Consider the following 14,187-nt stretch of genomic DNA (forward strand, 5'->3'; position numbering starts at 1 on the left):
AAGACAGCAATTGCTTCTACTTCACCCTACCTCACCATCACCAATTTGTAGAAGAGGGTATATCTAATTTTCCAAGAGCTTTCAAATACATTATCTCATTTGATCCTCACATTAATCCCTGAAAGCAAATATGTTTAGCTCAACTTCACAGATGAGAAAACTGATTCAGAGAAATTAAATGCCATGCCCAAGGTCACAAGACCACAGCAAGTAAGAAAATGGCACTGGAAGAATAAAACCCAAGCCTGCCAACTCCTAATTTTGTCTTCTTTCCACCATGTCAATATAGTTTCAAAAAGAAGCATATATGGATTCCAATAAATACGTGACCATATTTGTCCCCAAAATATCTATTAATTATACAGATACCTTTCATCTGATTCAAATACAGTAAAACATGAAGTCACTAGATATTATCTAGATATATAATATCTAGATATTCTAAGTTCAAGTAGTGCTGCTAATGACCAGTCAAATCTCTAGAGGTCTGGAAAATATAAAAGTATATAATAGCTTTGCAATCATTATAAGAAGAATGTTATGTTAATATCTATTATGTTTTTCAAAATGCAGAGCCTACCATATGCAATCCACTGCCATGGATTACACCATCCTGTTCCACGAGGTTTCTTGATATTGTAATAGAAGGAAGATCCAAGCTTTGAGGCGGAAACTGAGGTGTAAATTCATTCCCTTGTGCAGGAAGTGGATCACTGAGGCCTTGAAAGGGTAACAGTACATCTGACATTCCCAAGGTAGGGTCTGACTCTGGAGGTGGAGTGATTGGTGGGATTTCAAACTCTTCATCCCCAAGGCTTGGAGTATGGAATGTCTGCTAAAAGGAAACCAAAATCTTTTATATTGTAATAGTCTATGTATCTTCTGGACAGAAGTAATTTTGAACTGAAACATTCATATCTTGACGAAATACTTATTTCTCAAATGAAAACATCTTAAGTACAAATTTACATACATCAAGTTTTGCTGATCATTCTGATTAAAGATTTAAGTCTCATTATCATATGGTTTTAATGGAGTATCAGTATTAACAGTTTTTTAATGCGTACTTAATTAGCAACATCTGTCTTTGTTGTTAGTTGGAACATCAGCTACATTAGATTTGGCTATATAACAAATTGCCACTTTATTGATATGTTAGTGAAACAGCACAAACAGCTGACATTATTCTCATGCTTCATAAAATACTGACAATTTTGTAGTGCACACACAACATTAATCTAGCACTGAACATTACACATCTTTACTTCCTGGCACAACTTATAAGCCATGTGATATTATTATTATTTTAATTTCTTTGTTGATCTATCTGGAAGTATAATGGAAGCAGTCATTGTTTGAAACAAACAATTTTACACAAAGATTATCATGGGCTTCCAGTGAGTTTTTATGATCGCTTTGAACAGTAAAATACTATACACACACACACACACACACACACACACACACACACACATTAGTCAATAGGTTTTAATCACAATATTTTCTACCAATTTTCTTCAGCTTATTTACTAATAGTGCTTGCTTATTTGGCACCATGGATTTTGCTTATATAAATTTTCAGCATCGGAAGAAATGTTATTTTCCTCTTTAAAAATATAAAATTAGAGCACACTATACATACATATATATACATACACATACAGACACATATATACAATGTGTATATATACATACTCATATATACACGTACATATACACACACTGCCTTGGTAAGCTCAGTTAGTCATAAATCCTGAAGTCGAACTTTAAAAAAAACCCTGGAGGTCATTATTTATGGTTAATGTGCTTATTACTAACTCAGATTCAGTTATTTTTTTGTCATTTACATTAACTGAAAGAGTCCATGAAAGTTAATTTGAATCTGTTATGAAAAGTAAAAGATCTCATTAGTTGTTGAAAATTGTCATCCTTCAAACCATTAATGATGATATAAATTAATAACCACTTGAGAGAATATAGAAACAAACACAGGGGAAAAAAACCCTTTTCTTTCGTATAGAACCTGTCAGCTGTCATTATTGGTCTCACACCAGAAATGATGAGGTCCCAAACTACTAGAGCCTGCAGTAGGGCAATCTGACACTCTTTAGGCTCCATAGATGCAAAACAATGGAGCTTAATTCTACATTTGAAATCTGGAGCAATATTAAAGATGTGTTTTTCTTTCTTCCTCATTCTAACAAACAAACAAGGATGTAAATTTTCTCACTGTGGTACCCTGAGTTCACAAACACAAAAGGATGGATTGGCCACAAAAGTGGTTGGCTAATGAACATAACCCTATGGCTGCATTTGCAGTTATTTTGGCACTAATGTGGTCTAGTAACAGATGTAACTGTAATTTGTGACTCATTTGCTACCCCATTACTGCTTAATGAAATCTAACATATCACATTAACAATACGGATAAACACTCATTCTTGATATGTGGCATTTGGCTGTTTTCATTACCACTGTAATTAACACTTGAAATATTTTTTCAATAAATATTTAAGAAGCTTTAAAAATGGTCAGGATAATCATGACATAGGCACAAAACAAAAAGCAAATGTGCAAAATTCAAACGACAAGGTATTCTAATGCCTGCAATGCTGTTATCTACAGGGTATTTTCTATCAGAATGAAATTGGTTTCAAGCACCACAATTTACACTTTATAACATCCAAACCTAAAGTCTTAATGAATTAGCTGGAACTCATTAAAATGCTAAAACCAAATAACACACTTTTAATGTAGTAATTGCAAAATTAGGCACACACTACATAATGCAGTGCATTAACATTTATTTGCGTCACTTTTTTTTTTTTTTTTTGCTCAAAGTGAGATCACTATTGATGGCCAGCTCGTTTTTTTTTTCTACATTTACTGTGTGAGGTAGGCATAATGGTCTAAATTTTTATTTCTTTTTCTTTTTTTAAAGAAATTTGGTACAGCTGTAACAGGTAACACAATAGTGTCTTCTAAAACTGAACTGCTTTTAAAAATGCATATATTTTAATAACTTAATAAAAATAGAAAAACATCACAAACTATAATTTAGAATTTAGAAAAATGAATAATATAAATCACTGGATTAAGTGAAATTATAAAATAAAATAATGAGACATATCATCAGCAAAACATCCTTTAGTTTTGAATAAAAGACTCAGATTAAACTGGAGAAGGTCTATGTTACTTTTTAAAAAGTTATTACTTTCCAATATTTATCATGTACATATTAGAGTAGTAGGTATATGGTTAAATGCCATCTGTACTGAAATGTTCAAAACATTTGTTCCTTTTGATAAAAATGCAAATCTGGAGAACTGTTGTATCAACATATAACAGCCAATGTCTGACACGGTGAATTATCACAGCTGGAATTAAATTGTCTCTGAACAGCTGCTGGCAACAGAGCTTTCATCAATGTTTGATTCAAATGTAGGGAAAAAAATTCTACAGAATGAAACATCATGTTGTCCTTACAGATGGGGCTGGTGTTCATTATTACCAACAACACTGAAGCTCATGCCAAACAATATTCCCTTATCTAAGCAGTCTTCTTGGGTACAGAGATGGTGGTCATTGTAAAAAATGATTAATTTATAGTGTCTCTTAATTCTATTTCAAATTTATTATAACATATTCTCCAAGTTAATTTCTTCTATATCATTCACTTCACTATACCAAGATCATTTATGAAACCATTAGTACTTTCAATCTCCAGGGTCAAGCTCCTTCAGTCTCCTATCTTTGAATATATTTGGAAGATGAAAACTTTCTATTACACAAATCACAAGAGGAAACATTTCATTTGGAACCATTTAACTTTCATTTTCCCCTGTTTTAAAATTAAAACTCCAACATATTCTAGCCTTTACGTTTATCGTATTTCTCACCCATTTCAAGGGATCAAGTACTTTAAGAATGTCTGAAATAAAGCTTTCCTAGAGAGTGTAACCCTACAAAATATATACTATATATGTATGTGTGTGTATATATACATACATATATACATACCATATACGTACATATACATATGTGTGTGTATATATGTTGGAAAGGAGACAGGCAATAAGACCACAGCTCATTCTACCTACACCCCCTATGAAACTGAAGACTATTTACATTGTCACCAATGGTACAACTGGGTTTCAGCACTTTTTTTCAGGGCTTACCCCTGAGCCAGTTCTCAGAGCAACCTTAAGAGGCTCTGCTCATACTGACACCTACCCACATTATCCCCTACAGGTAACTATAAGCCAAGCCATTCTGTGGGAATTTCTCCCCATAGGTTCCCAGGGCATTTCAACCAAAATTAAATAATCTGTACAAATAAAACTCCTAATCTATTGAAAGTCTAAAGGAGTTTTCAAGATGTGCACCTGTTCAGGTGTAGATGTATTTGTTGTGTTTTTGCTTCCCACGTACAAAATTTAATACTCATCATGATTCTAGGCCTATTAACATACATAAGCAAACAAAAAATATAAAGAGTATTTTTTTAAAGACCTACCTCACTGGCAGCAAGGAAAGCATTATTTGCTTCAGCCATATTCATATAGTTGTTACTGTTTCCAAACTAAAAGAAAAATAGATTTCTTATGTTAGTATGCCACGACTATGGAGTTGTGGTTATTTACTGAATGTTCAGGTGTTATTTTGGAAAATGCACTGGTGTTATTATATAAAACTGCGCTTTACTGTGACCAAATGTGAAATACTAATGAAATTTCAAAGCACTAAATTTTTGGTTAGTTCCCACAGAGATTGAAGTATGGAGTTTACCTGATTGAAATGCATTCAACAATCACTTAGTCTTGCTCAGAGACTAGTAGTGAAGAGAAGCCATTACAAACATTTGGCTAATTGGTCACCAGTGTACATTGTTTACTGAAATGGCATTTGTCAAACACGAGAAAGAAAAGAAATTCCAAGTTCACTACCATGACACATTTCTAATATATGTTGGGACTTCACAGCTTAGTTTTGAGGAACAGATGTCACCAATGTGAGGGCAAAAACAGGAATTAAAGAAAATCAAATTTCGTTCCCAGTACTCAGATTCTATTTTCCAATGAATGAGGCATGGCATGAATTGAAATAAATAATAAGCCTGACAGAATCAGAAAACATCCCAGCGCAATACTTAAACCTGTATCAATATCCATGAGAACTGTTGAAAACTTTAATATTTAATCCCCCCAACACAGCATTATGGGCAAGAGTTTAAAAGAACAAGCTGAAATCTGTGAACACAGCATTAATTTTTTATTCACTGTCATAGCAGCTCATTCAAACTACCCTAAATAAGACCACAGTCAGCATTTCAATCATCAGCTCTTTATTTCTATTGAGTTTCCTCTCAAAATGTAAAACTTGCATTTGAGTAGAAATGTTTCCAAATCCTAAGGAGAGAATAAGGTTTTATTTAGTTATTTTTCATATTCTGAGATTACACGATAACGTAACACTGAATAACTAAACCACAGAAAAATGTACTAAGTGCTTTTAAAAAAAAAATCTGCCTTTCCTTTCATGATCTCAAAGTCAAAAATAGCTTTGGCCTTCAAGAGACAAAATATTTGCACCCCTCCTTACAAAAATAGTATTTACTTTTAAATAAAAACCATAACTTACCTAGTAATTTAAAAACCCCAAATTATTCACAGTAAAACCTAACTTCTAATATGCCAACAGACATTAAATGAGGATCTCTTAAGTCCCCTATCTTAAATGTATAGAATTCAAGCACAGAAGCTGGATTGACATGATATACTTTATCGTGTCAATGATCCAAGAACTAAGTAGGATTTACATGAAAGACTCTAATGGTTCCAGAGGAGTTGTTATGGTCTAGAGAGGCAAAAATCCACTCTTTTAAAAAGACACCTAAATACACCCTTACACAATAGACCAGGATGGCCCTGATAGAGCATCAAGTACCCAAATGAATTTGGATAAATATCATTAAGGAAATGTGAACGTACATGTTTATCAAGGTCAAAAAGAGATTTAAATAGTTTCTTTGATGGATGAAAGAAATATCAGATATACATATATGTTTTTTTAACTTTTACACAGCTTTAGGAAAATCAAGGAAACATGATTATATGTCATCAAACTTTTATGAATCAATAATCTTAAACAAAGACTCCATTCTGAACTTTACCTTTTCCTATGTATGAAAATTGCAGTTTCAAGTGTATATTATATGTGAAGCTCTGATGTCAGTTCCCAACAGTAACTAGGCTTGCCTCAGCCTGTAGCACAACTGTAACGTTATTTAAATGTAGGTTTTGTCTGTGAATTAGAAATCCATTTAAGGCAAACAGCTCATTATCAAAGAGCATTTTTAAGATTAAACTCACTTATTATCTAATACTACCTACAACAACAAAGGAAAATAAAATGGCTATTATCCTAAGGACCTAAACAATTCAAACACAAATTAAGCTTAGAGTGAAATAAGAACTGGGTTAGAAATCCTCTTCTGAACAGTTAGTATGCGAATGTAATTACTGAAGAAACTACAGCTAATCAGCTGTGAATTGTATCCATTAATTAGTATTTGCCCTGGAGAAATGAGAAAAATCAGTAACAATGTTAACACTGCAATGCACTGATGAGTCCTGAAACATGGGGCCCTCACCATTTAGTCAAGCAGGTGGTTCCAATGGTCCAAGTAATTTAAAAAGCTCTCACCTGAAGTGCTGGCTTGAATTACAAAGTACTTCTTGCATATCTTTTGTATCTATATAAGGCTATAATTAATGGCTTTTAATTTAGAAACACTTTGTGATCAGCCAGGAACAGTTATAAATCATTCTAAATAGAAGTCTAGTTTCTAGTCTATTTTAGTAAAATATTTAATTTAGAATAGTTGCTTCGAATGGTTTGTGCAAAGTAACTTGTTGCAGTCAATATTCTTTCCTATACTTAATGGGGCCTGTTTTGTTTTACCTTTGCCTGAGCCATGAATTTTAGCGCTGAGGTCCAACTGGTAAGGGCAATGTCATGTAAATGTGTCTATGCCTATGGTCATGGATTTTATTTATTTCATATATGTTATTTATGAATTCTATCCCACTTGTTTCTGAAAAATGAAAGCAAAACACCATGCATCCAGTCAAGGAGAAAAATGAATCCTTTGGTGGGAAACTATCACAATTAACTTAAAATATTTTAACTTCATTGTGTATTTTTACTTTAACAGACAGTAAAATCTCTGAATACATTATATTACAAATATCAAACTTAACTTCAATGTCTCCCAGTGAAGAAATGTGTCCTAACATCCAATAATTCATCACATAATTTATTATTTATCTTTTAATATCCACAAACATGAAAAATTCACTTCTTACGCACTTAGTTCAATTTTAAATCACTGTAAAATTTATTTAAATATTTTTGGCCATAACACTAAGCCCTTTCCTGCCAATCTTCTTTAACTCTCCTGAAACCCTTCTTATGAAAAGCTAACCCAAAGGTTGCTTCAAATTAGATTTATGAAGGGCATCTCTGGCATCTCTATTTTTTGTAGATGTAAAATTTATGAGCTTTCTGAATGAAATACATGTAAAAACTGTAAGCTGTCAATTTCAAACCATCTTAATGGAGCTTATTTCAAGGCTTTCTGGGTAGTAACCTTCGTAACATACTCCTAAGATCCATTGGTCAACCCACTGAAGTTTTCTCACATAACTTTAAAAGTCAATAGGTACTATTCCAAGTAAAGCATAGATTAACATCAAGCAAAGCAGAATGTTCCCAACTATAAGAGAAACACAGATTTCGTTATAGTACAGATATATTAACTGTATTTTTAATGCCATCTTCCATATCAATTAATACCTCCAAAGAGCCAACCTCTATATACAAATAGATCAATTCTTATCCTGCAGTCCTCCACTCAGAAATCTTTAATAGCTCCCTATTGGCCTCAAGTAAAATTCAAACATTTTTGCCACAATCAGGTACTCTAACTTTTCCAGGCTGATCTTTTATTACTTCCTTCTGCATATATCATCTCCAGTTAAATTGTTCTCTCTGCTACCTCAACAAATACCCACCTTTATGTTCAAGCTACTTCCATTACCTAAAAAACCCTCCTTTCCTACCTTTACCTAATAACTATCATTTTAATTTAAAACCCAACTAAATTCACCTCCTCCAGGAGGCCTTCCTTGATTTCCCTGGTCAGTAATAACTGTCCTTAGAACTTGCATGACCCACATCCTTTTGGAACCTTTGAATACATTTCTGTAATGTTGTTTACTACAGTCATTTTTCTGATCCTCTATAAACTGACAGCCCAATGAAGACAGTAAGTATTTTTTTTAGGAAAAAAAAATGTACCTCCTCTAGAACCTAACACAACACTTTGTACATAGTAGGCACTTATTGTTTACTGAATGAAGTGATAAAAGAATGATTGTTACACTTTTGAAGGGCACACATTTGTAGTCACCTACTCTTTTCACTTTGATATGACCCAACAGACCTACTCCCCAAATCTATGATCCTCAACAACTTAATTATAAAACTAAACTAAATAAATCTGAACACCTCAACAAAAACATTTCAATAATTCCATAGAACATTTTTCATTATAGTTCAGTAGATTTGATTTTTCTGCTTGACCAATAATGACAGCTCTGGCAAATACAATGTCCAATGAGGACATCAATTAAGAATGAGCACCATGAGCTTTTCCTGTTTTTTCTTCTTCTAAATATCATCATGTTCACGGTCTATATGATTGAATGAAATGCCAAGTGAAATTAATGGAGATTGCTAAGTGTAGCTAACTAGTAGTTAGGAAGTGGGGCAGGATAGCCAATAAGCCATAATTAAAAGATGAGAAACGTGACTAATGCCTTTTCAACTTGAGTAGTCTAATCAACAGAATTTTCATGAAAATTATTTTGGTAGTAGAGTAAAGAAGTGGTAACTTCTCATGGATAAAATAGCATTACCAAGAGCAAACCGAAGGGCTTGGATGTAACAATTTGATCTTCCAGAAAATACAAACCCCTTTTTGTGCTATACTTTTAGCAACAAAATGGTAAAATAACATAGTACAATGTTAAGACAGAGAAGTTTTGAACACTGTTAATAGTGACAAGTTATTGCACAGATAGTAATATTATGGAATGAGGTTTTAATGTCTTCATATCACTCCTATGCATCTAATTAATAAAGGTAATTTAATGTAAGCTGTCAATTTCAAACCATCTTAATGGAGCTTATTTCAAGGCTTTCTGGGTAGTAACCTTCGTAAAATACTCCTGAGATCCATTGGTCAACCCACTGAAGTTGTTGTTGCTTAGTGTAAAGACTGAGGTTTGAGGGCTTCTGAGGAAGGCTACTAGCTTAGTGCTTTGTTGAAGTAAAAGAATATGCAAAATGAGGGATACGAAAATAAATGACACAAAACTATGGCTAAAAATAATAAGTTCCAATTTTGTTAGGAGTGAGATACTGAAGCATTGTAGCTAAAACTAGTAATATCAGAATGGAGGAAGAAATAGTTCTATTGCAATTCTACTCTGGTCAGGCAACTGGAGTGTTGTGTCTAAATTTAAATATCATGTTTTTGTAACCATATTAATAAGCTGGAAAAGATGCAGGAGATGGAGCAGTGAGAAGGGGGTAACCAGAACTGTGAAGTTTCTTAAACTTACTAGACCCTACAGGGATCCATAAAGGGATCGGTTTAAGGAATTTAGTGTGATTCTCTTTAATTTATTAATCAGACTCAGGGACAATAAGATTAATGTATTCAAATGAGACTGCCAAGTATCTAATCATGTGGGAAAACTTGTTCTGTTTGAACTCAGAGGGCAGAACAAGGAGCAACGGGCATAAGATATAGGGAGAAACATTTAAGCTCAATATTGATAAGAATGTCTAAACAATGGGAAATAATAAAATTTCCCATCACTCAGATACTTTAAAAATATGCTGTCTGTGATGTTTTAGAGGGGATTCAGGAAGTGATGCCCTACATAAACTCTGAAGTTTCTACTAAATCATAAGATTCTATAATTCTATTGTTACCACCCTCATTCAGGTATAATGTTAAGATTGTCTTTTAAAGAAAATCAAGTTTTAAAACGCAGTTTGCCTTACACTGATGAACATGAAATCTAGGTTTGTAAGAATCCAACCTAACTCTTACAGCCATAATTCATAACTAATATTCAGAGCAGATGTGGAATGTAAGGATCTTAGAGTCCTTTCAAATGCATGATGGATACAGTGGCCATACCTTTCCTCTGCTGGCACCACTGGGGCCCCAGCAACCAATTCTTCTGCCTCCTAAGCAGGCACTGTTGCATGGTGAAGCATGACTCAAAAGTCATGAAAGGAGAAAGAGCAGGATCCTTAAAGAAGAGGGAGAGATGGGAGGTTTCAATGGCTATGTGTTGAAACCACTGCAGTTAGCCCAAGTAAGAACAAGTTTTAATGTTGGAGTTTAAACAAGCTCTGTGGAACCACGCTAGCAACAACAATGTCTAAACATATGGATTCCACCCAAATATGGAGGCCTTTAGATTTATATGGTCTGGACACATTTGAGAGTGTGGAATTACATAACCATCTGGGCTGGTTATGAGTGATATGAAAAAAATGCCTAAAAAACTCACACATTTAAAATGAGAAAAACAAATATGTATGCCATGGGATACTAAAGCTATTGGATCTTTCTTCCTGAAGAGAAAAAAGCAAAATGAAGGCAGTCCTTTGCGAACAGGACAGCCCCAATTAATAACCAAAATTAAAGAAGCTGTGGATAAAGGAGTAGACAAACATTCTGCAACATTTACTAACAGAGGAAGAGAATGAAAGCAAATTAGATGCACAGAAAAAATGCCCATGACAATGTTTTCTGACATTCTTATTTGCCACATAAGACAATTATTGATATTTAGTTATAAATAAGGCACAGTTTGGGGTACTAGGGATACAAAAGAGGCTTGCCACTGAAGTCTACTGACAGGCCATATAAAAGAGAAGGTAAACGACAACACAAGTGAACACCTGCTAAATGCAGACTTAAATGTTATAGAGAATAAATACTCTAGGAGTTCCGAGGACAGAGGGATCACCAAGGGCTGGAGTAAAAGGCAGATGGTAGAGGAGGGTGTAGGGAGTTAAATATGGTAAATGGAACAGGAGCTCTACATGAAACAGGTCCATCAGGATGGAGAGTTGCTTTGAGCTGAAATGACTTTTGCGTCAGTTATGTTGCATTTGACATAGTAGGATACAAAGAACATTAGAGCTGGAATGGAATCTGAGGATTATTTAGTCTAACTTCTTCATTTTACAGAGAGATGAAGTAACCTTTCCAAAGACCTATTTGTGTCCAGTTGACCATGTGAAGATATAGAATTTAGGCTAAGAAGTCTAACAAGAATGATAATATCACAAGCACAAATAAGGGAGAATGTATCAACTATGAAGAATAGAAGGGAGAGGACTGAGAAATGGTATACATGTCTCATGACCATGAAAAGAGGTTGGAATAGTAAATAGAATCAGTGAAATAGACTTGGGTCTAATAAAAGAATTATTTTGAATTATGAAGGAGTAACATCACAATAACTTTATTTTCCTTACCTTTTATTAAAAAGCAAAATGGTAACATTATTTAATGACTTAATGTGGTATTATACAAAGCTTTATTTCTGCTTAATAAGAATTCTAGAATAATGTCATGAGACTTCATTCTAGAAGCAGTCTATCAGACAACCTAATTCAATCCAGTTACTTATTCTAATGCCCCCAGCCATTTATTTTTCAATGCACGTGACCATGATTAGATCAACTCTGTCACAAGCATTCTTATAAGATCTTATGATATTAAGCTATTATTATATGATGATATCAGTACACAATTATTAATGGCTTCTGTGCAAGACAGAGAAAAAAGATGTAATCAAACACATGTAGGAGCAGAAAAGGAAGTGGGATTAGATAAAAGAATAAGTCTAGACTGCCCAAATGTAATACATGTACATATATACATATATATATAAATACATATGTATATATATATGATAATCATAAAAGTTTGAAAGATCTATAGGAAATCATCCATCACATTTCCCTGGAAATCATTCCATCACATGGAGGGAAGACCCTCCATTAAAAATCTATGAAAAGATGTGTACAAGAATCACATAGAATAAAAAGCATGGAAAGCAATCATGCTGGTGGAAAGAGTGCCCAAATGAATTAATTTAAGTATTACTGTCCTCCAGAAAAAAGACACACAAAAATCATATTCCCAAAATTATATTTGTATTGTCTTGCTTTTCACTCTTAGCAACTAAAGCTTACTAAAACTTAGCAACTTACAGCAACTAAAACTAAGAAAATAAAGTTGAGGACAATTGGACCCGATGATACAAAATAAATCCATATTCAGGGTAGCAGTTTTAAAGATATTCAAGCGTAAATATTAAAGATATTTCCAAAACAAGAAAGCTCTAAAAATGTAAAAGAAAAAGAAGTATTATTATTATTATTATTATTATTAGGGAAAAGGCAACTGAGACACCAGCAGCGACTGACCTACACTAATCTCTAGAAAATATTTATGATGATTTGTTTACAAGTGAATAATAAACTGATAAAAATCTGAATAGGGTTATTTTCTTATAAAAATTCTATAAAATGGCACTTATCTTCATAATCATGAAACCAACACAGATGAATAGAGTATTAAAGTTTCTGTTGTTTATTGTTCATTTATTTTTTGAAAAAGGCATTTGACTCAACAAAGTAAAACATGACATAAAAGATGCTTCTCCAACAAGATTTTCATGAATCTGTTAAAATCATGCAAGATTCCTTGATATATGTAACTGACAATAACTTGTTTAAAAATCCTCAAAGAACCAATAATAAATGGGACATAGACATAAGTTCAACAAACTTTTTTGCTAACACCAAGGAAGATTCCTCTGCAACATTGAAAAAGGAAAAGTATTACTATAGATGGTGAGGTTTTCTGTATATTCTGAGATATATGATACATATGACTATAGTAAGGAATGAAATTCTCAGGTAACTATGCAAATATATCATTAACTGCTCAGAAGAGACAGTATAACAATATTCACAAGAAAAGCCAAGTGGCAAAACTCTGTATATTTTGTTACCAAGAACATGAAGTACAGTTAGAAGGATAGCTCATTAAGCTAACTTATTAGGACTTGTTATCTTAGGCACTTAAATGGAGAATTAACTAGAACCAATGGAATAAGGAGACAAAAGGCTAAATAACATTTGAGAAATTTTGCAACATAGCTTTCAATAATGACAAGCTTCTCACTGCCATAAAAGTCCTTACTATTCCCCTCTGAAGATATATGACTATCACAAGAAAGTTATAATTTAAGAAGAAAAAATTGTAGGTGGCCCAAACAATAATGGAAGATTCCCTGGCAAGTGTGAGAAGTTGGAGCATATTGACAATGATGATTTATGTTTTAAAAATAGTATAAAAATCAGTGCCATCAAAATTATTTGCAGCCAGAAAAGGCAGTCAATCATGTTAGCACTAGCAAAGGACAATATTACTTATTTGTGCTTTAAAAAACACCCTAAAAATAATAAATATAGAAGGATTCTTTTAAAAATAGGATAAAAAACATATATCTAAAACCAAAATTTAACATTATTTGCAGTGCATAAATAGTAGAAGCTTTTCTAATAACTAAGATGGTAAAATAAGGATGCCTCCTCTCTGCACTATAATTTGACATAATTCTAGGGATGCTAGCAATAGCAATAAAATGAAAAAAAAATAAAGGCACAGACATTAGCAAGGTGACAGAAAGTGAGTCTTGGAATCACGAAGGTTTGAACACAATCTTGCCTCTGACACAAACTGACCCTATGGATCTAGAGCATGTCATTTAATTTATCTTCCTCCATAAAAGATTTATAGAAAGATGTGGAAAAGTATTGTACTGGGTGAAAAGTTACAAATGATGACTGCAAACCTTACAGTGGCAGATGTGACCACCTAGCTGGAGTGTTCTCACTGGAGGTTTTCTAAAACCAGTAAAATCACAGGTATAATTTAAAAATACAGATATATAAATAGACATATATATGTAATTTTCAAAGAGGGAACAAATTTACCCCCATCTGCAGATGACACCA

General features: G+C 33.2%; 1 protein-coding gene across 5 annotated transcripts in view; it reads right to left on the reverse strand.

Annotated features, from left to right (window-relative positions):
- The window catches only part of TOX3 (TOX high mobility group box family member 3), a 125,736-nt gene that overhangs the window by 38,207 nt on the left and 73,342 nt on the right, over nt 1-14,187 (reverse strand). For 2 of the 5 annotated variants that reach the window (XM_072632197.1, XM_072632199.1), the window contains exons 2-3: nt 4,517-4,582; nt 581-832 (exon numbers count right to left, since the gene is read on the reverse strand). In XM_072632197.1, coding sequence (XP_072488298.1) covers nt 581-832; nt 4,517-4,582 — 318 coding nt within the window. Of the gene's footprint in view, nt 1-580; nt 836-4,516; nt 4,583-6,172; nt 6,662-14,187 lie in introns of those variants that run through there. The other 3 variants (XM_072632201.1, XM_072632198.1, XM_072632200.1) reach the window with 2 other exon arrangements.

The sequence above is a fragment of the Notamacropus eugenii genome, chromosome 1, assembly GCF_028372415.1.
Source record: "Notamacropus eugenii isolate mMacEug1 chromosome 1, mMacEug1.pri_v2, whole genome shotgun sequence".
Taxonomy (NCBI): domain Eukaryota; kingdom Metazoa; phylum Chordata; class Mammalia; order Diprotodontia; family Macropodidae; genus Notamacropus; species Notamacropus eugenii.